Below are 22,550 nucleotides of genomic sequence, written 5' to 3'. Positions count from 1 at the left end.
AAATATTGCTAATCAACATGGAAAAGACCAATATCACTTTAATTAGGTGAATTCAAATTAATACACTATATTTCATATACAACACATTTAAAAAAATTGAAGTGTGAAAACATAAAATGCTACAAAGAATGTAGAAAATGGGAGTACTTATGTCCTAGTTGTGTGCATAAATTGCTCGGTACAACCAATATGTAGAGTTACTTTACAATATCTGTTAAAGTTGACTTTATAAACTCTATGACTTTATAAACACATTTCCTCTTATAGAGATATACTGTAGAGAAATTTTCACACAGCTATACAAGGAGATATATATAATGTCTTGTAATAAGAACCAAATTGGAATAAATATAAAAGTCCATCAACCAGTCTGGTGTGGCTCAGCAGTTGAGCATGGACTTATGAACCAGGAGGTCACAGTTCAATTCTAGGTTAGGGCACATGCCTGATTTGCGTGCTCTATCCCCAGTAGGGGGCGTGCAGGAGGCAGCTGATTAATGATTCTCATCATTGATGTTTCTCTCTCTACCTTTCTCCCTGAAATCAATAAAAAAATATTTTTTTCCCCCAAAAGCCCATCAATCAAGGACTGGGTGATAAATTACAATATATTCATACAGTTGGATACCATTTCAAGTTAAAATAATTGAATTAGTTTTGCAAACAATATTGAGCAATTATGAATTCATAACATTGATGTAAAAATAATTGGTAAGATTATCCTTTTGTACTATACTATTCATGTACAATTTCAATTGCATAAGAATACATATTATTAGGGGATACATGAATTAATGGCATCAAATCATGGACAAAAAGGCTACACCAACCTTAGTTGTATCCTGTTGAGGAACAATGGAGAAAGTCTTCAACTAAGTCATTGATGTTTATTTCATAAAAACATATGTCATAGAAATGTACACTTGCAACCTGTATGACCCTATTAACCAAGGTCACTCCAATAAATTTATTTAAAATATATATAAATTTCAAACAAATATTAATGAGTAGTTAGTGATAGCAAATACATAAGTGTTCTTTGTATTATTTTCTTTCCTTTTATTTGGAACATTTTTATGACTGGAGGCAAAGAACACCAAAAGTTAAGAATCATTATTCCATGTCATTCTAGGCAAATATTTATAAGTATGTAGACTGGGTGGGAAGATAATGTTAGACTAAGCCCTAGAGTCACTTTTAAAGGAATCTTTCCAGATGTTCTCCTTCCTCCTGTCTCCCTCCTTCACTGTGCCCAGCCACCTGTGCAGTCACCAGTTTGTTGTGGCCATAGTAGATCCAGTACACACTTCTATTAAATTAAATATTGCAGTAATTACACTTATTTACATGTTATCCTCTCTCTAAAGAGCATACCAGCAGCTATATCTTGTTTGGGTGTCCCTTTGCCTGACAAATTACAGTAAGTACTAAGTAAATATTTTGTAAATGAAATGAATGAATGAACAGATTCCAAAGGAGGAAGACATTTATAAAGGACTATTGCCAATATTAAACTTTGCCTATATTTTAGTTTTGATATGATTAACATAGAATACGTTCTTGCCCGAATTCAACAATAGGGCATCAATTGGGCCCTATGCATCAGTTAAGGTTAGAATTTGCTATAAAATAACAGTGGTCTCCATTAGAAATGTACTTCTCTCAGACCTAAAAGAAACCTGGACGAAGGTAATCCAGGACTGGCCTGGAGGTCCACAGTGTTGGGGTCCCATGTCCCAATTATCGTCTTTCTGCTCCCTCATTTTTATTGAGGTTGCTCCTGAACCAGAATGACCATTTGAATTTTAGCAACCAACCATCGTCTTCCCCTCCCTCCCATTCATCTTCCTTTTTGTTTTCTTTTATTTAAGGCCAAAGAGAGGAGGAAAGGGGACAGGAAGTGCCTACCACTACTTCTGAAAGACTCCCCAGAAGGTCCTTATAGCATTTCTCCTTATATCTCGTTGGCCTGCACATAGTCACCTGGCCTCATCAAGCTGCAGAACAGGGATATCTTTTATCTGGATGACAGTATTTCTAGCTAAATATTGCCATTCTGTTACTAAGGAACAAGGAGAGAATAGACATTGGAGTACAACTAACAATCTCTGAATTTTTAATCAGCTATGGTTGCTAAAAGGAGAAGGTAGAGAGCAGCTTTTCAGAGAAAGCTTTTTAGTTTACTATTTATGTAAGTCTGCTCATAAACAAGCTAAAAATTAGAATATTTTGTATGTAATTCAATTTTCATCAACTTTATTTTTTTAAATATATTTTGATTGATTTCAGAGAGGAAGGGAGAGGGAAAGAGAGAGAGAAACATCAATGATGACAGAGAATCTTTGATCGGCTGCCTCCTGCATGCCTCACACTGGGGATTGAGCCCACAACCCTGGCCTCTGGCATGTGCCCTAACCGGGATCGAACCATGACCTCCTGGTTCATAGGTCAACGCTCTTATCACTGAGCCACACTGGCCGGGCCAGTTTTCATAGACTATTTTTGTTCTCAAATTTACAAGATACTAACAAAATATCTATGCTTTAGAGTGCTACTTGTAGAAATTCATGTTAAATTAGATTTCATAAGATTTACTTGCTATTTTTCTCCTGCCATATCACATATTTTAAACTAGGAGAGAGTCTGAGTTTGGCTTCTAGGACTATGCTTATAAATTTAGGATCAGCTAAAGTGTTAGCCTTGGGAGGGGGGAACAGTTGAGATGTCTGTGGAATCAGGAAGCTAATATTTTATAGAAAATTAATCCATAGTCAGCAGACTTTCTTTGTACATCTAATTCTGGTCACTGTTGCTGATATTGATTCTTTTCCCTGGATTGTGAAATAAAGTTCTAATGAAGAGTTTTATTCTGTGGAGATTTGAAAATTGCCTCACACGAGTCCTTTTCTTTCCAGGCTCTAAATTATCTTGGTATTCAGCCCACAAAGGAACAACACCAAGCCCTGAGACAGCAAGTGGCAGTAGACCCACAGGGGACAGTGTCTTTTGGAGGTAATATTAGGTACATTGTGTTAATCCAGCAATTTTCAACCGGGGTGCCAAGACATTTTTTAAAACACCCAATACCTGACTATTTGGTCATGGGCCTGAGCTCTTTTCTCTTAGATTGTCAAATTAAAAAATGACAACAGCCAACATAGTAGCCGACGGTGTGAATGAATCAAAATTATACCTTTTTTTTTTTTTTTTTTTTTTGTCAGAACACCAAAAATTTGGTGTGCCACAGAATTTTAATAATTACTTTATGTGTGCCATGAGATGAAAAAGGTTGAAAATCGCTGTGTTATATCATCACAGAAACTTATCTAAAGGGTTATTGTGACTCATTTTTATTGAGTTCCTCTTTAGAAGGAGAGAAGAAAAAAAAAAGACCACATTTATTTCAAATTCCTCAATCAATACTCTGAAAAACTCAGCTAGAATTCCTGACCAGCAGTATAGAAAATAGAAAAAAGAAAGGAATTCAAAAAAGGGGAAATATTGCAAGAGCAGAAGAAAACTTCAGATAAACCATAATTAGCATATTTAAAAAGATAAGCAAAGATAAGCCATCCATGAAATAAGAGTAGGATACTGTCATTAGGAACAACTTTAAAAGAATCCTTGGAAACTAAGTCGCAGTCAAAATAAAGATGTGTGAGGGTAGGTAGATGAATAGTCTACGCTTCATGTCTAAAGAAGCATCTGCAGTGCTGGGTAACCATCAGGAGGATGTGCCTCTGAGTCAGACCTTAGATGGAATCCAGTTCTGCTACTTACTTGTCAAGTGGGCCTCGGGGTTTTATTTTTATTTTATTTTATTTTATTATTTTATTTTATTTTATTTTATTTATATTTGAGTTTATTCTTCATTTAACTTTTAAAACACTACCATACTTGAATATTAAAACAAAAACAATAGCAAGTAGTGAGCATATCATGGTTACAGTCCTTCACTCATTCACTACTGTATATAAAATGCCAGCACTGAATTTTACTCACTGGTCCCATTAAGAGGTCTGACACTGAACACCACCCCTAGGTTGATGTTCATCATCCTCATATGCTTTTCCATTGTAATGGCGCCATCTTTCTTGATTTGATCAAAGTCTACCAGTTCTACCTGGTCCATTTCATCAGTCTCTTCTACTTCCTTCCTTTCAGGTAGGAGTTTTTCCAGCAAAGAGAGTTTATCAGGAGAGAGAAGGCCATTCTCAGGAAAGTTTACCTTAAATTCGATGATTAGGCGACCGTTCTCATAAGGTCTACGATAAATGGGCATGCCTTCATTTAATACACAGTTGATATCTCCATGCTTGACAATCTGACCTGGATGAGAGGTGATGACTAGAGTTCGGTTGTCAAGAGTAGCTGTTGGCTTTTGGAAGCCACACAATGCTTCAACCAGCTGTATGTCCATACACATGAAAAGGTCTTCTCCTCGTCGAGTGAAAACAGCATGGTCCTTCTAATCTAAAACAATGATAATATCTCCTGACTCCAATCCTGATTCCTGGTCTCCTTCACTATGGAATGTTATCTTCTGGCCATCTTTCTTGCCTTTATCAATATGAACTTCTAGAATCTTCTTCTCTCGAGCTATCTTCCTTTCGTTGCAGCTTTTATGTCTATCTTTAGGACTGATCCTTTCCCCATGGCCCTGGAACTCCATGCACACAGACTGAATTTGCTGAGCCATTCCAGGGCCTATCTGATGAGTTCTTATTTGCATTCCAGTACCTCGGCAATTGGGACAGCACTCTACTGCTCCTTTCTTACCACCTCGGCCTTCACATCTGTCACAAATCACATTCTTTTGTAGAGCTAGTTTTCTCGTTGCACCATTATATAAGTCTTCTAAGGTTATAGAGAGCTGATGTACAACCTCTCCTTTCTCTCTGCATCCTTCCTCCTCCTCCAAAAAACATATCAAAGATGTCCATGGGAGAACCAAAACCACCACCTGCTCCACCTTCCTTAATTGCTTGTTCTCCTCCTTTGTCATATAATTCCCTTTTCTTTGCATCAGAGAGCACTTCGTAAGCTTGAGAAATCTGTTTAAACTTCTCTCTTTCATTTGGATTCTTATCAGGGTGGTACTTTAAGGCCAACTTCCTATAAGCCTTTTTCAGTTCTTCCTGGGTGGCATTGGGCTTGACCCCCAAAACATCATAGTAAGTAGTTTCTTTCACCATTTTTGACAGCCGGTGAGTGGGCCGAGGCAGGTGTGGAGGAGCTGGAAAGGGCCGGCCTCGGGGTTTTAGACAGTTCACTTTGTCTTAGCTCCAGACTGGCAAATTGAGAGGATAAGAGAACCCACCTTGAAAATTCTGAGGGTGAAATTGCAAAGCACCTGTCCTAGCATATAGAGGCTTTACGTAAACATTAGCTGCCGATAGTATTATTAGACCTCAGGTTCTTCCAGCTAGAAAAACTAAATCATGATACTGTGCTATGTTTCAGAAAAGGTTCTACTCCTAATTTAAGGGTTGGAGGAATAGATACGCCATTGATATATATTTGCTTTATGATTATCTTAACTGATGTACTTACTGACTTCACCAAAGTTAAAGGAAGTTAAAACCAGTTTCTTTCTTTTTATTTGAACTTGTATTGATCTGTCCCTTCAGTTAATATCATTTTAAGGCAACTTTGTTATAACACATAGCTTCAACTTCCTATAGAAAATGAGCTATATTTAGATTAGGTTAAATATTTTCTTACTGAAATGTGTTCCATTTTAGATTTTGTCCAGGTTGCCCGAAACTTGTTTTGCTTGCAGTTGGATGAAGTAAATGTTGGTGCGCGTGACATGTCCAGCATATTAGACTCACAGGTAGAGTGTTCCTTACAGAACTGTCTTGATTGTCTTGTCCTCAATGTTATGGGTCATGTATGTGGGCTTTTTTTCACTTTCATTGTTTGTTGTTGTCGTTGTCGTCTTTAAATATATTTGTATTGATTTCAGAGAGGAAGGAAATGGAGAGAGAGATAGAAACATCAATGATAAGAGAGAATCATTGATTGTCTGCCTCCTGCATGCTCCCTATGGAGGATTGCGCCCCAACCTGGGCATGTGCCCTTCACTGGAATCGAACCCAGGACCCTTCAGTCCGCAGGCCGACACTCTATCCATTGAGTCAGACCAGCTAGGGTTTCACTGTTTTTTTTTGCGTTTGTTTGTTTGTTTGTTTGTAAGCTATACAAATAATACATGGTTCTTGGATAAATTTACAAAATATGGATTAATTTAAAATCAAAAATAACATTTCGTCTTGATCTCCTCCATTGTTTTCTTTCTGCCAAATAGTCCTCAAAGCTACAGCACCCACATTTGCTGAGAAAAGGCACGTAGATGAAGTGGGGAATTCAGAGTTTTTCGCGTGAGCATGCAAAGTTTTCCTCGCGGCTGCAAGGAAATAGTCACGCTCCAGATTAGTAATTTACCTCCTTCTTATCAGTGTGATTTTAGGGCAGATAAACACGTATTCAGTCTGTAATACTTTGACAGCAAAACCAACATGCTCATGGTAATTGTGCAAGGTCTTCTGTAGGCCAGCCATTTACTTGTTTGTAGCTTCGGATCAAAGGTTGGACAATAGCCATTGTATTAATTTATAAGCTTTCCTTTGTTGTATTGTACTTTTCAGCATACAGAAGATATCCCCATAAATGCTGGCTTTTCAGTTTTTTCCTCTGATATCCACAAAGGAATGCATTTACTTCACCACACCCACATGCAAACTTGAAACAAACGTCTCACAGCATCACTTACTTTTTCATGGCATGCTTATTTAATATTCAGTTCCATTTGATTAAGTTTTTGGTCCCACAATTCACTAATGAGTTTGTACCATAATTGGGAAAATAGTATAAAAATCCTTTGGGCAGCATGGATGGACCTGGAATATATTATGCTATAAGTGAAATAACCCTTATGAGAAAGACAAATATCACAGGGTCTCACTTATTTGTGGAATCTAATGAACAATATGAATTTACCAATAATAAGGCCCAAAGCATGGAGGCATGGAATAGACTGACATATCTCATTGTGCGTGTGTGTGTGTGTGTGTGTGTGTGTGTGTGTGTGTGGCGGGGGTGGGGGTGGGGCGAGGAGATAAACCAAAGAACTTACACATTTATATGCATAACCCATGGACATATAGGGTAGTGAAGATCTGGGGGCTGGTTAGGGGCTGGGAGGAAGAGAATAAAGGTGGGGGAGGAGTGGGAGATATCTTTAATACTATCAACAATAACAATATATTTTTTTAAAATACTATAAAAACCATTGCTTTTTATAGTATTTTTTAAAAAAATAACTGGTTTGGCTCAGTGGATAGAGCATTGGTTTGTGGACTGAAGGGTCCCAGGTTTGATTCCGGTCAAGGGCATGTATCTTGGTTGTGGGCCCATTCCCAGTAGGGGGTGTGCAGGAGGTGGCTGATCGATGTTTCTCTCTCATCAATGTTTCTAACTATCCCTCTCCCTTCCTCTCTGTAAAAAAATCAATAAAATATATTTAAAAACAAACAAACAAAACCATTGCTTGTCAAGCAGCTCAGCAGAAACAAAAACTTTTTCATTATTTTGTTGTATATTGTTTTTTGAGTAAAAAAAACAACAGTGGAATACCTTATCTGAAGTTTATCAATCAATCTGTGGTTAGGATGCAGACAGTCTGTAAAGGTGGGGAAATTCCACTATGGTTACCCCCTCAGCCATTTTGTCACAAAAAAGGAAATCAGATTTTACGATCCATCTGTTAGGGATGCTTTTTGCTTTGTTTACTCACGTGTGTTCATTTTCTGGGTTGTCTTTTTTCTTGATTTATTTCTTTAAAATATTTTTACTGGTGCCTAATGGACACACAGTAAAGTACAAAACTCTCAGTTGTACAACTTGATGAATTTATGTTCGCGTCTTGTGTGTAATCACCACTCAAAAGGCTCCTTCGTGCCAACTTTCCAGTCCACTGTGGCTCCCACTTTCACAATGGAACAAACCACTTGTTTGATTTTTATCAGCATAGATTACTTTCCCCTATTCTTGAACCTCATAAGTAGAAGCATGCAATATGTATTCTTTTGGAACTAGCTTCTTTTGCTTATCATTTTGTCTGACTCAAAAGATTTCTTAATTTATTACTGTATTTTAGGAAGGAGAATTGCTGAGTCATTATAAGTCAGTCCTACTTTTTGTTTAGTTGACAAAAAACATTGGGTTTGAGAATAATAGGGCCTTTAGAACCAAAAATATAATTATCTTACTGTTGTTCTAAGTATCATTGGTTTATTAAAAAATTTACATATTGCTACACCTGCTGCTGGTCCAGAGTTACACACAGAAAAGGGAAGTTTGGAACAAACTAGCTCCCCTTGATATAATGGGTTTACCACATTAATTAAGTACCATAAACAGATTACCTTAAAATCACAGAGAGAATATGCTAAATTCCCTAATGTAGACGTTTCAAAATTTGGCTTCTTGCTAAGTCAATTTAATGGATTGCAACCACCATTTTCAAAAAGTGAAATAGAATAGAATGGAAAATACCATTTGAAGGGAAAATAGAATGATATGGGCTCATGATATAAATGTTATTCTCACTATGTGTAGTAGTAAATATTTTATAGCCACTTCAATGTATACTTATCAGTAAAATATTAAATATATGTTGAACAAGTACAATGTGCATGGCATTGTGTTAGGTGCTTTGGTGCATGTTATTAAGGTAAATAAAACTCTAATCACTATGTTGTAACATGAAACTAATACAAAATAATATTCAATGTAATTTGTAATTGAAAAAAAAGACCAGGAAAACTCCAGCTTGTCCCTCAAGAAATTAAGGTATAGTGTAAGGAAATTTATATACACAAATAATTATTTTTTAAAAATGTATTGTGTCCTAGCCAGTTTGGTTCAGTGGAAAAAGCACTGGCCTATGGACTGAAAGGTCCAGGTTTGATTACGGTCAAGGGCACGTACCTCGGTCACAGGCTCAATCCCCAGCCATCATCAGGGGGCATACAGGAGGCAATCAATCCATGTGTCTCTCTCACATTGATGTTTCTTTCTCTGTCTCTTCCTTCCATTCTCTCTAAAAATTTAATGAAAAAATATCCTCTGGTGAGGATAAATACTAAATGATAAAAATAAAAATGCATTGTATGAGCCCTGACCAGTGTGGCTCAGTTGGTTGAGTGTAGTCCCATGCACCAAAAGGTCACTGGTTCTATTCCGGGTAAGGACACATGCGCAGGTTTTGGGCTTGATCCCCAGTAGGGGGCATACAGGAGGCAGCCAATCAATGTTTCTCTCTCTCACACACGTTGATTTTTTTTTTTTTCTCTCTCTCTAAAAAATTCAGTTAGAAAAACATCTTAAGAATGCTTTGTGTGATGAGGCCATAATAATAAAAGAGCTTTGAACATTCAGAGAAGATTCATGACAGAGTTGGCATTTGAGTGAGTTTTGAATGATAAATAGGATTTTATCTCTCAAGAGGTGAACAGAGAAGTGTGAGAGTACCTGCATGAACAAAAACAATTATATATAATGTGATAGTAAGCAGAAAATGATCTACTTTTTAAAAAGACATTCTAGTACATGCAGGACAGTAAAGGAAGTTGGGCCTGAAAGGATAAATATTAAACTTAAGAACAGAGACATCACCAAAGTGATATTTGAGAAATAATGATCTTATAATCATGTTGGTTATCTCAGAAGAGGATGAAACTGGTGGTAGATAGTCTAGGTAGGGGACAAAGAAGGGTCCAAATGTAGAAAAATAAATAAATAGAGGAGGGGGTGTCGTATGGTTAGATAACTTGAGGAAATGTAACCAGTTATTAAATTATATTTCCTTTTGGGATGTTCAGAATGCTCATTAGCATATAAAGGCTGTTGGAACAGGGCAGGAAAGTTAATTTTTCCAAGTTTGATATTTCTCTAAGATTGTCCTTGTTTTCCGCTTTGCAGTTATCTGTAAGAGAGATTGTCAGCTTTGCTATTTTTCTTTGTTGTTTTTCATTTGCGCGTGAATTATTAATATCTTTAAGACACAGTTTCTGTGCAGAAATCTTTTTAAGCCACTTGACTGTTATGTTACATTGTGTTTAATTAAAGCAAGACACAAGCTCAATTAATGTACTTTACTGGGTTTAGGTAAACAATCTTGTCAATAATGCTTAGTATTTTGTTAGCATGGGAGACTATGTGCTTGCTTGGAGCAGATGTCTTTAGGGAACAGTTTATGTTGATAGCTCATGAAGTTGTTTTAATATTTTAAACACACTCTTGGGATTTGGACTTTTAAGGAAAATTATATTGTTAAATAAGAATCATAAAGATGACAACAGAGTATGTATTTCTGATCATAATCTAAATTCTGTTATAACAACAACGTAAAGATTAAGTATAAATGGGTGAAGTTACCCCAGATTATGTTAACATTCTCTTTTGCCCAAATGACTCCTAAGCTTTGTCAAAAGGGATTTCTGTGTTAGTTCTCATAATTAGTATGCAACATATGACTTTTTCTTATATTTTAATGTTGACAGTTTATTGCCTGTGATTCCTTAGAAGCAGATGAAGTGGAAAGGCTTAAGCGTGAAAGAAATGCTGCCTTAGAAGAAGTGAATGCACTTAAGGTAATCTCCAATTTAGCTTTCTTACATTTTCTTTAGAAAAAAGGAAAAGGAAATTATTTTGTGTTGAATTCTGAAGTATTGGGGCTTAGTTTTACTTTTAATTAATGAATGTTAATGTGACATAGCTTTATATCAATTTTGGTGAATATTGAATATTAATGTCATAATTGATACTTCTCCAATTGATCTTTAGAGAGTTAATTTTTTAGTTCATACAAACTTTTTAATTTATATTTTATAGTATACGTAAGATTCAGCGTGAACAGTGGTTTTTACTTGTAACTTCTGATGTGGCTACTTCTCACCCTTTTTATTTTTTCTCATATTGGTGGCAAGGATGAGGAGCCAACAAAGCATGCCATGACAATTTGGGCCCTCAGATGTTCATTGGGAAATACATTTTCTCCCCTGGTCCTGGGCATGCTCCTGGGACACCTTGGTATGCTAACCTAACTTGGAATAAAGGCAATATGATTTGAGGAAAGAAAAACCATACAATATATCCCAAATATACATTAAGATTTTTATTCTCTTTATACTTTTTCATTCTGTATTTAATAGAATATTAAGTTTCAATTATATCCTAATTTTTATAGAAAGCCATTATAGTTTTTAAAAAAAAATACATTTTGTTGATTTTTCACAGAGAGGAAGAGAGAGGGACAGAGAGTTAGAAACATTGATGAGAGAGAAACATCGATCAGCCGCCTCTTGCACAACCCCCACTGGTACATGCCCTTGACCAGAATCGAACCTGGGACCCTTGAGTCCGCAGGCCGACGCTCTATCCATTGAGCCAAACCGGTCTTAGCAGAAAGCCATTATAGTTTTTAAATCTCCAAGAAAAGCAATATAACTCCTTGATTTACTATTAAGTCAACATAGTAAGTCAAGGAGTTATATTATTTTAAAGTATTTCCTTAAATAAGTGAAACTATTGTTCATTTAACACAAGATACACTCTTTTACAACTTGCCTTCTTTATTCTCTTTATCAACATGAGTTGGACTACTTTTCCAGTTAATATACACAGATATGCCAAATTATTTTTATTGGCTCCCCTATTATCACATGGTTCTTCTGTCTTATGTTATTTAATCAGTTTCTTAATGATGAATAGTTAGGCTATTTTAAGGTTTCCATTATTAAAATTAATTCCATCATAAATAGCATTATAGATATATGTTTGCATGATTGTGCAGTTATAAAAGTACAAATTGAATAAGTTATTGAAAGTGAAATTTTTTTTTCTCAAAGGATACAGACATATTAAAATTTTATATATGTTACCAAATTTTCTATCAAAAGGCTTTAGCAATTCATGTTTCTTCCAAATGTATGTGAGCATTACAAAAACTATTTCCTATATTTTTTATTGTAATTTAAAACCATTGTTTTTCTACGTTTTCTGGTATAACAGAGTTATAAATTTAGTTTTAAAAGTAAATTTAGTTTTAAAAAATAGATTGACAATGGTTTTCATACATCCTTTTAGAAAATATCTCCCCTATAGTTATCTTGGTAAAATAACATTTTTATAAAATTGCTTTCTGCATAAACCATTAAATTTATGGTTCATCAGAATGTCCAGAGGCTCTCAGATCTTTTTCATTCCCTTAATGCTTATCATTGCTAAATTTAGTGATATATTCAGTGACTATCAAACTTAATTGTTAGAATTATAATTTAAAACTATACTTGTGTAACATTTAAATAAGCTCCTCTGAGGAGCTGTTCAATAAATCAGAATTCATATTTAAGCTTTATGAAATATAACTGAACATATCCTAGTGTGAAATTTTGTTTACTTCAAAACCTATCTATTGGCTGAGAACCACTTGTTTAGCTATATAAAAAGAGTATATACAGCAATAAATATTTTATTTTCAATAAAATATTGTTTGTACTTAGTTATTCTACTTAAATTATACACACACAAAGAAATAGACATTGTTAAATGAGGTTCATAGAGTGTGTGAGTAGTCTCTGCTTCTCATTATCCTGTGCCATCTCTAATCTTTATGTCTGATTTAAGGTACAAACAAAAATGAAACCAAGATAACATGATGCTAATGTCTAATTTTATTTTGTAAGAATGATTTTTTAAAGTGTGATGGTCTTTATTTAACTAAGCCTTTGTGCAGAGTTCACATTGGTACTGCTTTGCAAAGCTGAATGGAAATGGATATATTTCCCATTTGCAGATGCAAAAAACTAGGACGGAAAGAGTGAAGGTGACTTGCCAGAGCATGAAAGCATGGCAGCCAGCAGTCTCTTGGCTCCTGGTCTGTGGCAGATGCATAAGATCACTACAGTCTATTCATCTCCAGATACCTTCACTTGATCTCTAGACGGGGATGAGCTGAAATACTCCACAAAGCAGATCATTTCTTACAAACATGGCAGTGTTGCCAGGATCATTTACTACTCAGTTTAATCTCCAAGCAATTCCTGTTCAAGTTTATAGTAAAATGGTTCCTAAATTATTCTTAGTATATCTGATTTAATCAATAAAATGTGGACTTTTTTATGATATACTTAAAAGTGAACATTTTTAGATATATATTCAACTTAATTTTAAGTTCAAAGATGATGATATTTGATTTGCATGCGTGATATTCTGTTTTAAGAACTAACATTTCATATTTTGGTTACACCAGTCATATCTTAATTTTTATGGATGATCTTCCAAGAATAAGCTAAATTAGGAAAATTATATTCAACTCAGTTTTGTGTCCTCTTTAATATAGTGAGACTTCTGAATTATAATAACGCCCTTCAGTTTGGAAGCTCTTTGACAATGATAGTTATTACCCAAAATTTAGTTAATATTTACATATTTTGAACCTGATTGATTTACTTTGGAGCTCAGATTCTGAGACTTTACAAAAATGGCTAAAGAGAAAATACATTTTCATCACAATTCTGCTTTAAATAACTAATTACTTTTATATAGTATACAGCCAGAAAAGTGGGAGGTATATATAGACAGAAAAATGATGGAACTACATTTTCAGATTGTAGCAGTTGGCTATTTGGGGACTTTATAAACTTCAAAACAAAGCTCTAAGAATGATACCCATTCATATCTTTATAAAAAGTTATTAATTTAGTGGTATTTTAAATACAGGAAAAATTATTTGAATCAGAAAGGCAAAGGAAACAATTGACAGAAGAACTCCAGAATGTGAAACAAGTAAGTGCATGTATTGTCTATATGTGGTGTGTGTGTGTGTGTGTGTGTGTGTGTAAACATCTGAGGTATAGTTGTAAAGCAGTGATGCTGTATAACATCCTAGAGTTGATGGATGTGAGCAACAGAGGCTGTAACTGTCCTGAAGGACTGTTACTTACTGCTCAAAGAAATGATAAAACTTCTCTCAAATTACTTTCAAAACCAGATATTCATGGGCTGAAATGATCATTCTCATTATTTTTCCATTCTTTTCTTTCTCTTACATTTTTCCCTTTTCATCTGTTACTCATACTTCATATTATTAAAGATAAAAAGAAACAAGCAATAAATAACTTTGTAAGGCAGAGCATTTTTTCATTTATTTTTTTAAATAAAAAGTAAAAATATAGGCCCTGACTGGGTAGCTTAATTGGTTAGACCATTATTCTGATACACCAAGATTTTAGCTTTGATCCCTGGTCAGAGCAGATACAAGAAGTAACCAATGAATGCACAAATAAGTGAAACAACAAATCACTGTTTCTCTTTCTCCCCCTTCCTCTCTCTCTCTTTCTCTCAAATCAATCAGTAAAATCTTTCTTTACAAGTAAAAATTTATTTTCACTTTGCATCATTCTTCAAAGAATTTTAGGAAGCTTACAACAAAACAGATACAATGACATTATCATAAAACAGATATACAGATAACAAACAAAATAATCAGAGCAGAAATTTAAGAGAACATGGGTAGAGATCAGTGGCATCACCTGGCTTTGAATCTCCCGAACATTAGCTCCCCGGAAAACACAAAGCCACTACAAACACAAAATCAGACCGAACCCATACCTTCAATGGGACTGTGACAGAGCACCGCAGCCTGCAGGCTCGTACAAAAATGTGTTTAAACAACCAGACAAAGCCCTGCAGCTCGCCAGCCACTGGGACCTGGAACTCAAAAGAGCAGAGCAGGAGGGGCTTCCGATGCTGGAGAAGAACTAGGAAACAGGGCAACTCCAAGTACAAATAGTCACCCCCAGAGAGAGAAATGGAGCAATCGATGCCACAGTCCTAAGCTAGGCCACGACCCTGTGGTTCTCAGGACTCGAGCAAGTGTGTGCAACCAGAAGTGTCCGTCTCAGGAGTCTTGGCTTCTCAGGGAGAATCATAAGCAGAGAAGGGAAGGGGTGGTATCCCTGGGAGACGAGGCAAGGAAGAGAGAGGAGGACATCGAATACCCTTCTCCTGTACTGTGTGAACTAGAATCTAGAGGAGAAAGAAGGACTGGAAACACAGGAAGTAAAGAAATTCTTTTAAAAGTGTGTGTGTGTGTGTGTGTGTGTGTGTGTGTGTGTGTGTGTGAGAGAGAGAGAGAGAGAGAGAGAGAGAGAGAGAGAGAGAGAGGGGGGGGGGGGGGATTCTCCAGAGATCTCTCTTCTCAACATTGCCATCAGTTTGACTCAAATAAACTGTTACGAAAATTAAGAAAGAAGGGGCATATATAAGGGTGGGGGAATAAGGATCTGGCATAAATGAAGAAAAACAAGACTTGTCACACTCCTCCATCTACACCCCCATAACCATCCACAACATGATCCATAGAGGAAAGTGCACAGAAGAGGGTGCTGTTGAACCGGGAACTCTTTCTATGCAAGAAAATGGACTAGGGAAATAAATCTGTCCCCAGGTTACAATACAAATGTAAGAATCAGGCAATATGAAGTAAAGCGTTCCTCAAACTGAATTAAATGTGTTCCTCTTCAAAACGTTCCAAGCACAAGGCTAACAAAAACTGTACTACAGCTCAAGTATCCTGGAACAAGCATTTGGCACTAAGAATTAGAAATTTAAAAACTAAGACTAGAAATTGACCAAAACAAAACAAAACAAAAAACAGCCCTCGAAGAAATGAAATGAGAGTTGATAAAATGTAGGAAAGAAAAGAATAGGAAAACACAAAATCATATTAGAAAAGAAAGCTAAATTACAAGTTGCCCTAGGAAGAATGTACTAATATTCAGATGAAAAGGCATTGAAGAAAACTAGAAAAATAACCAGGGAAATTAGAATGAAATAAAGAGTTTCTTTAAGTAAATAATAGCAACTGGACAGCACTACTATTTAGAACCATAATCCAAGAAAACTTAACAGACATTAAAGAAGACCTGAATGTTACTGGGTATTAGGGAAACTTGGCCTGGAAAGATCAGCTCTAGATCATAAAGTTAAACTATGAGGCTTTTGAAGCAAGTGCCTCCAAGTGAAAAGATCTAATAACTTACAAAGGCCAGCATCAGCCTTCTCAACAGAACATGTAAAGCAGTAGCAGAGCAACGTTTTCAAGAAACTAAAGAAAGTATAAACTAAAAATATAGTACACGGGCAAGCTGACATTCAATGTCAAGGCTGTAGAAGCACAATTTGTATAATACACGTACATGGTTTCGAAGGGGAATTTAAGCCAACCTTTGGCAATCAATCCCCAAGCTGTGTAAGTGGCTGCAGAGGATACTAGTGTAATAATGATACTAGTGTATTTGTGTTCAGCATTTGCCAGCTTAGGATTGAGTTGGAAAAGAATTGCAAACAAATCTTGAACTGTTTTAAGGATGTTTGTTTTAGGGGTATGGTCAAAAGAGTTCTGAAACAATTTTAAGATGTATTATAGGTTTCAGAACATGAGTTGATTGTTGTTGAAGTCCAGAACTTCAATGAAAAAGCAAAGACATAGAAAATAGAATATTGGAGGTCAAGAAATAATTTTGTGGAATGGGCTAGAATTGGAGGTATTGTTGTGAATGCATCATTTCTAAAATATATGTATATGTGCATATGAATGTATATGTGCACATGAATATCTTTATGTATATAGATATTTGTGTGCAGGGGTGTGTGTGTGTGTGTGTGTATGTCCATCACTCGATCAACTAAGGAGCCAAGAAGTAAATATCCCAGTAGCATAACCAAGTGCCCATATTCCAGTCCCTACTAAAAGGTACCCAGGATTCTTGGAGAAATGACTGATTTCAGGTCTGGGAGGGTAAGTACAAGATGGACCTGGAACATGTTATACAGAAAATAAGGAAATGTTCACGATGCAGGGAGCCTGTCACAAGGAACCAGCTTGGTGGGGCTCCCATTGGCCAAATCTGGAAGTGCTTGAGACCAAGATAATTAAATACAGTAATGAATTACAAACCATGGAAAATGAAGTGATTCAGGAGTCCATACAGTTTTAATTGGAGGAAAGGAGGGCTCTTTGCTTGTTATAGTCAGTTGAGTGCCAGCTGGTAACTGCAGAATGGCCATTAGATTTGGGATATCGCATTCTGCATCTGTTTCAGTAAAAACTTGGATCAGGCTAGAATCATCAGATACTATATCTAGGGGAAAATTGTGATGAAGACCAGAATATTTACATATTAACATGGTTTTATTGTTGCTCTCTAGAAATTGCTTATTAATTATTGTAAGCAGAAAATAGTAACTACACAGCAGTAAAATCAGACAACTCCATCACGTGTTAAAATTTAATATCAGATGGGAATGTGTGACTTCTTTTTTTTTTTTTTAATTTCCATCTTTTGTTTTTTCATTTCAAAGCAAAAATGGGACATATTTATTTATTTATATTTAATGTTAATTCATTTGTTTTTTGTTTTTGTTTATTTATTGTTGAACGTGTTACATAGTTCCTCCTTTTCCTCCATTAGCCTCCTCCAGTCCACTCCAGTACTCTCCCCTCCCCCAGCCCCTCATCACTCCATTGTCCTGTCCACTGGTTATGCATAAATACATACAAATGCATTGCCATAAGTGGTGGCGAGGTTGTGGAGAAAAGGGCACCCTGGTGCATGTGTGACTTCTAATGTGATACTTTGAGAAGAACAAAACAGCACCTTGTATGTAGTATCATGGCTGAGAATGTATGACCCGGACCTAGCTATGAGGAAATGCCAGACAAACCTAAAAGGAGGGACAGTTTTATTTTTTTAAAGGTAGGGGTGTGTGTGTGTGTGTGTGTGTGTGTGTAGCTGTATTCTTCAGTAATACCAATGCTATGAAAGAAATAGGAGAAAGGTGATAAAAGGCTAGGTTCCAGGTTAAAAGAGGCTAAACATCTCTGAACACTAAATATAATCCTGACCCTAGACTGGATCCTGCACTGGAATGGGGGAAATGATATAAAGGATATAATTGCATCAATAAACAAAATTGGAATGCAGTGGATCAATGTCAAGTTACCTAAATTTGATAATTTAGTGTGATATGTAAGAGAATATCCTTCTGCTGTACTGAAGTGTTGAGGGGTAGAGACATGGTGTCTGTAACACTCTCAAATGGTTAAGAAAAAAATTAGACGTATTATTTATGTGTATTATACATATAATACACACACATGTACATGTGTGCGCATGTTCTTGTGTATATATAATAAAACACTGCAGAAGTTTGCCACTTTGCACCAATTCCATCCCTGGTCCAGCCATTACCAGCTCCTGCCGGGATTGTAGTTATCGCTGCCTACCAGCTTACCCTGCTTTTACCCTTCCCCACCCCATACGGTCTAATCAGAACACAGCAACCTGAAACATCCTTTTAAAACTTAAGTAGAACCCTCCTTCTCACTCAGAGTGAAAGCCAAAATCCTGCAAGTAAATGACAAGGCCTCCAAGAGCCTCCTCGATCTGCCATCCTAGTCCCATCCCAACCCTGCTCTAATGGCGCTTACTTCATCTCTCATCACCCCTCCCCCTTCTCTCCCTGCTAATTCTCCAGAGCCTCTGACCTCACTGCATCATCACCCCACTAGCTCTCCAACTCTCACTGTGTACGGAGAAGGTTTTTGGTGTTACTGATTGCTCTCTTACATATTATACACTTGTTATGTTACTGCTAATGAAAGAGTTCCTATGCTTTAGTAAGAATAATTACCCCTCCATTTTTTTTCAAGGATTAATATATTTTTCACAATTAGTAAAAGAGTCTTTAAAAATTACAATTAGAGACTGTGTATACCTCTTCTATTGAGTTGTATGAAATTTGGCAAAATTTCTTTCCCATTTTTGGTATCCCTTTGAAGATCTTGACGTGAAGTAGTATGAAACTAATAATTATACCATATACATACTTATAAATCCTTTAGAGACATGGGTAACCTAATTATGAAAACACTACTAGATTACTTTTCAGTTTATTTTACAGTGCTGGTTACTGGTTCCTTCCAAAGGTAGAAGAGAACACAATTTGATAAATCTTTTGTTCACTCACTTGTGAACTTTTAATTGCCCAATTCTGAGACAGTGGCCTGAGCCTAAGAACAGAATAATCTCCTCTTTTGAAGATATATTAGCTATTTTAAATTATGGAAATTATTTTACCTTTATTTAGTGTAGTGACCCCCCCCCAAAAAAAAAAAAAAATCAGTGAAGAACAAAAAGAGGGAGGAAGGAGGATTGGAAAAAGGAAGGGAGAGAGAGAGGGAAGAAAGAAATATAACATAAAAGAACAAACTGGTAAGGAATGTTTTCCACCTGAGGTATAAGACACATTCCTTTTTTCACCCAGGCATGGCTACCAGAATACTTACTGACTGTTTCATAAAAATTGGCTGCACTGTTCTCTAAAACCTAAGTATTTTTTAGGAGTCCTTATGCTTTACAGAATAGCCCAACTTCACTGTTTAAAATCATGAGCACAATTTTCCCATGAAGTTACACTTCTTGTTATTTTTTTCTTCAAGTTTTAACAGCTTTTAACAGGCATGGACCATCTTCTAGCAACTCCTTTTGATCAACAACTTTCTAAAACCTGCTCTCACACTTAGGTTGTTTTTTTAAAGTTCCTTTCAGCATCGCGTTATGACCTCGGGCAGCAATGAACTGGTGAACAGTCCAAAGCCAAAATAGTTAGCTTGTCTGAACCAGTCTTTGCCCTGAAGAAACACGGGAAATTGTTCATTTGGCAAAGTCTCTAGATTCAAATAAGCCCAGTTGTATTTGGCCTCACCTGTGCAAAGGTTGGGTTGAATGCTTGAACTCCTGAGGCAGAAAATTAAGGTCCAATCAGCACAGGGTTCCCTGTGGATTGTTGAGGTTGAACATGAACTCAGTTATAGCTGGTGCAGCTGGCCTGTGAGCTGTCTTGGTTTATGGATTAAGCAACAAAGGCAACTGTAAGGACAGAATAAATAAACTACTTTTAAAAAGAGCAATAATGTGTGATTGCTAAAGACGTATTCATAGTTTTACACTTACAGAGATGGTTTCTTTGTGCATTTATTAAAGAAACACTAAGTCTCTAATTTTCAGAATTGATACGAGTCCCCACATTTTCTTCTTTAGTGATCTGAACTTTTTATGGTATTTCAGTTTAGTAAGTAGCCTAGAATGTCAGTGTCATCTTTAGAGGGGGGGCGAAGGAAGAAAAGTACATATATTTGATTTGTCAGTCTTTTCTGTTCTAAAAGGTTACTATAGTAACATGTTCCTGTTTCCACTGCAGAGGGCCACTTGGTGACCTCACTGGATTTCCGTATTTTCTGCAGTTGGTTGGCTTCCTTAGAACTGATGGTAGGGTTCTGGGTTCTGTATGATGAGCCACTGTTTTCTGGCTTCAGGACCACATTCAGCATTCCGTAATCCATTGTTTCCAGCGTGCCTGTAGTCACTTATAAGGGAGATGAGTTTTTAAACACACGTGTTTTTGTGTTATCTATCTTCTTCTGTGATTTCTTCTTTTTTTTCTTTTTTTTTTTTAACTTTTAAGGTTCTTTCTTACAAGTTTTGCAAGAGAATTTAAGAAACATTTATTTAATGCTTATTTTGTAACGGATGCACTGGGAAAGCTAGACATATTCTCTACAAGGAGTTCTCGACTAGTAAGAAAACAAGAAAAATAGAGCAAAACCTTCATTTTCTACAAAGCATTTCAGACTAAGTGCCCGATAGCTAATGAGTCATCACAGGTATGATTATATTCCAAAGTAGGCATTACTCCCTATAATTTTCCTTATTTAACTAAAAACAAACAAATACAAATCTCTAAAATTGCAGTAGGCAGTTGCTAGGAGAGCGCCTTTCAGGGCGTATTTTAAACATATCGGTGTTAGAGCAATATATATTAATTTGGCTGACAAACTAGTAAATTTTACCTAAGGAGGAAGTAGTGATAAGGCAGTTGATACTATAAAACTCTTATCTTGGCAGCTTACTATGTGAGAAACACTTTTGGTATTCTTACTTCAATATGGGACTCTTGACATTGTGTTACATGATTTATATTCACAATCTATTTTAGAATTAAAAACAAGACTTCTCTAGTCCTACCTACCTAATTTATTTACATAAATAAATCACCCTTTTAGAAAATATTATACTTTGATTCATCCTTATCCATGTTAGTTGCCAAAGATTGTGTGTGACCACAATTTCCAATTAAATTGTGAATTCCCTCACAGTTCTTCACTGTGGAAGGCAGTTGCTTTCCTGATATGATTGCTAGTGCTGTCCTGCCAATCTTGGCCATATGCCTCTTATGTTATCTTGAATCTTCTTATCTCTCCTGCTTTTTCTTTTTCTCTTCTCTTGTATTAATACCTGTTTCCCCTTTGCCCACATCATTTTATCAGATCTCTTTATTGCAGTTATTAATTTTTAAAAAAATATATTTTATTGATTTTTGTACAGAGAGGAAGGGAGAGAGATAGAGAGTTAGAAACATCAATGAGAGAGAGTCATCGATCAGCTGCCTCCTGCACACCCCCCTCTGGGGATATGCCCGCAACCAAGGCACATGCCCTTGACCGGAATCGAACCCGGGACCCTTCAGTCCCCAAGCCGACGCTCTATCCATTGAGCCAAACCGGTCCCGGCAGCAGTTATTAATCTTATTTCTATAAAATCTTTCATCAATATTTTCATCTATCTGCAAAATGCCTTTGTAATTTTCTCAAAGTTTTTAAACACGAGTGTTTTGTGTTATCAAATCTGTCTTCCGTGATTGCTTTTTTCCAACTTTTCTTGAGGTTCATTCTTAGCTACAGTTTACATACATCTTCAGCTAGTTTTCCTTCCATGTCTGTATTCACTTAGCCCATCTAAGAAATTGCTTCATTGGGTGTATGGTATGAGATGAAGGTCAACACTTTACACTTCTTTTCCAAATAGTTTGTTGTCGCAACCACTTATTGTTTTGTGGTATCTCCATTATCATAGATTAAATTCTTACATAACCTAGGTAGGATCTGTTTGGAGCATCAGGTCTTTCCAGTTGCGTTGTCAATAAATATTTGTTGGATGACTGAATGTTCTATCTAACTCCTCTTTGGCTAGTTCCAACTATTGTAGGTTTATATATGATTTAAATTCTTGAGCCTTCCCCCACCTTCCTTCTTTCTTTCTCCTTGTTGTTGTTGTTGGTTTTCTACATTTGCTTACTAGTTCTCACTGATTATTTTATTCCAAATCCACTTAAAAATCCTCTTTATTATTTAGGTCTTATTATATCTATATTCAAATTTAGAATTGTTGCTTAAGTTCCTTCAAAACAAAATCTGATAAAATTGTGATTCTGAACCTCTAAAGGTTACTATAGAAAGAATAATTTCTGTCTTGAAATGAGGTCTGCCTTAAACCCCAAACTTTACATTAATTCCATAAGTAGCCTTTGATGTACCAGGCTTTGATGAACAGGGTTTAAATACTGATTATGAAAAGAAA

General features: G+C 36.0%; 2 protein-coding genes across 2 annotated transcripts in view; one reads left to right on the top strand and one right to left on the bottom strand.

Annotated features, from left to right (window-relative positions):
* Positions 1-22,550, top strand: part of STXBP4 (syntaxin binding protein 4) — a 101,666-nt gene that overhangs the window by 16,152 nt on the left and 62,964 nt on the right. The window contains 4 exon segments of the mRNA XM_084862563.1: positions 2,916-3,012; positions 5,745-5,836; positions 10,569-10,658; positions 13,789-13,854. Coding sequence (XP_084718689.1) covers positions 2,916-3,012; positions 5,745-5,836; positions 10,569-10,658; positions 13,789-13,854 — 345 coding nt within the window.
* Positions 3,866-5,340, bottom strand: LOC311610956 (dnaJ homolog subfamily A member 1-like). Its single transcript, XM_084862595.1, is given in 3 exon segments — positions 3,866-4,468; positions 4,472-4,883; positions 4,885-5,340. Coding segments are annotated over 3 exon segments (1,197 nt in total). The 5' UTR covers positions 5,196-5,340; the 3' UTR covers positions 3,866-3,994.

Source organism: Pipistrellus hanaki, assembly GCF_964339955.1.
Source record: "Pipistrellus hanaki genome assembly, chromosome: 16".
NCBI classification, from domain to species: Eukaryota; Metazoa; Chordata; class Mammalia; order Chiroptera; family Vespertilionidae; genus Pipistrellus; species Pipistrellus hanaki.
This window is presented reverse-complemented; position numbering and strand designations above follow the sequence as displayed.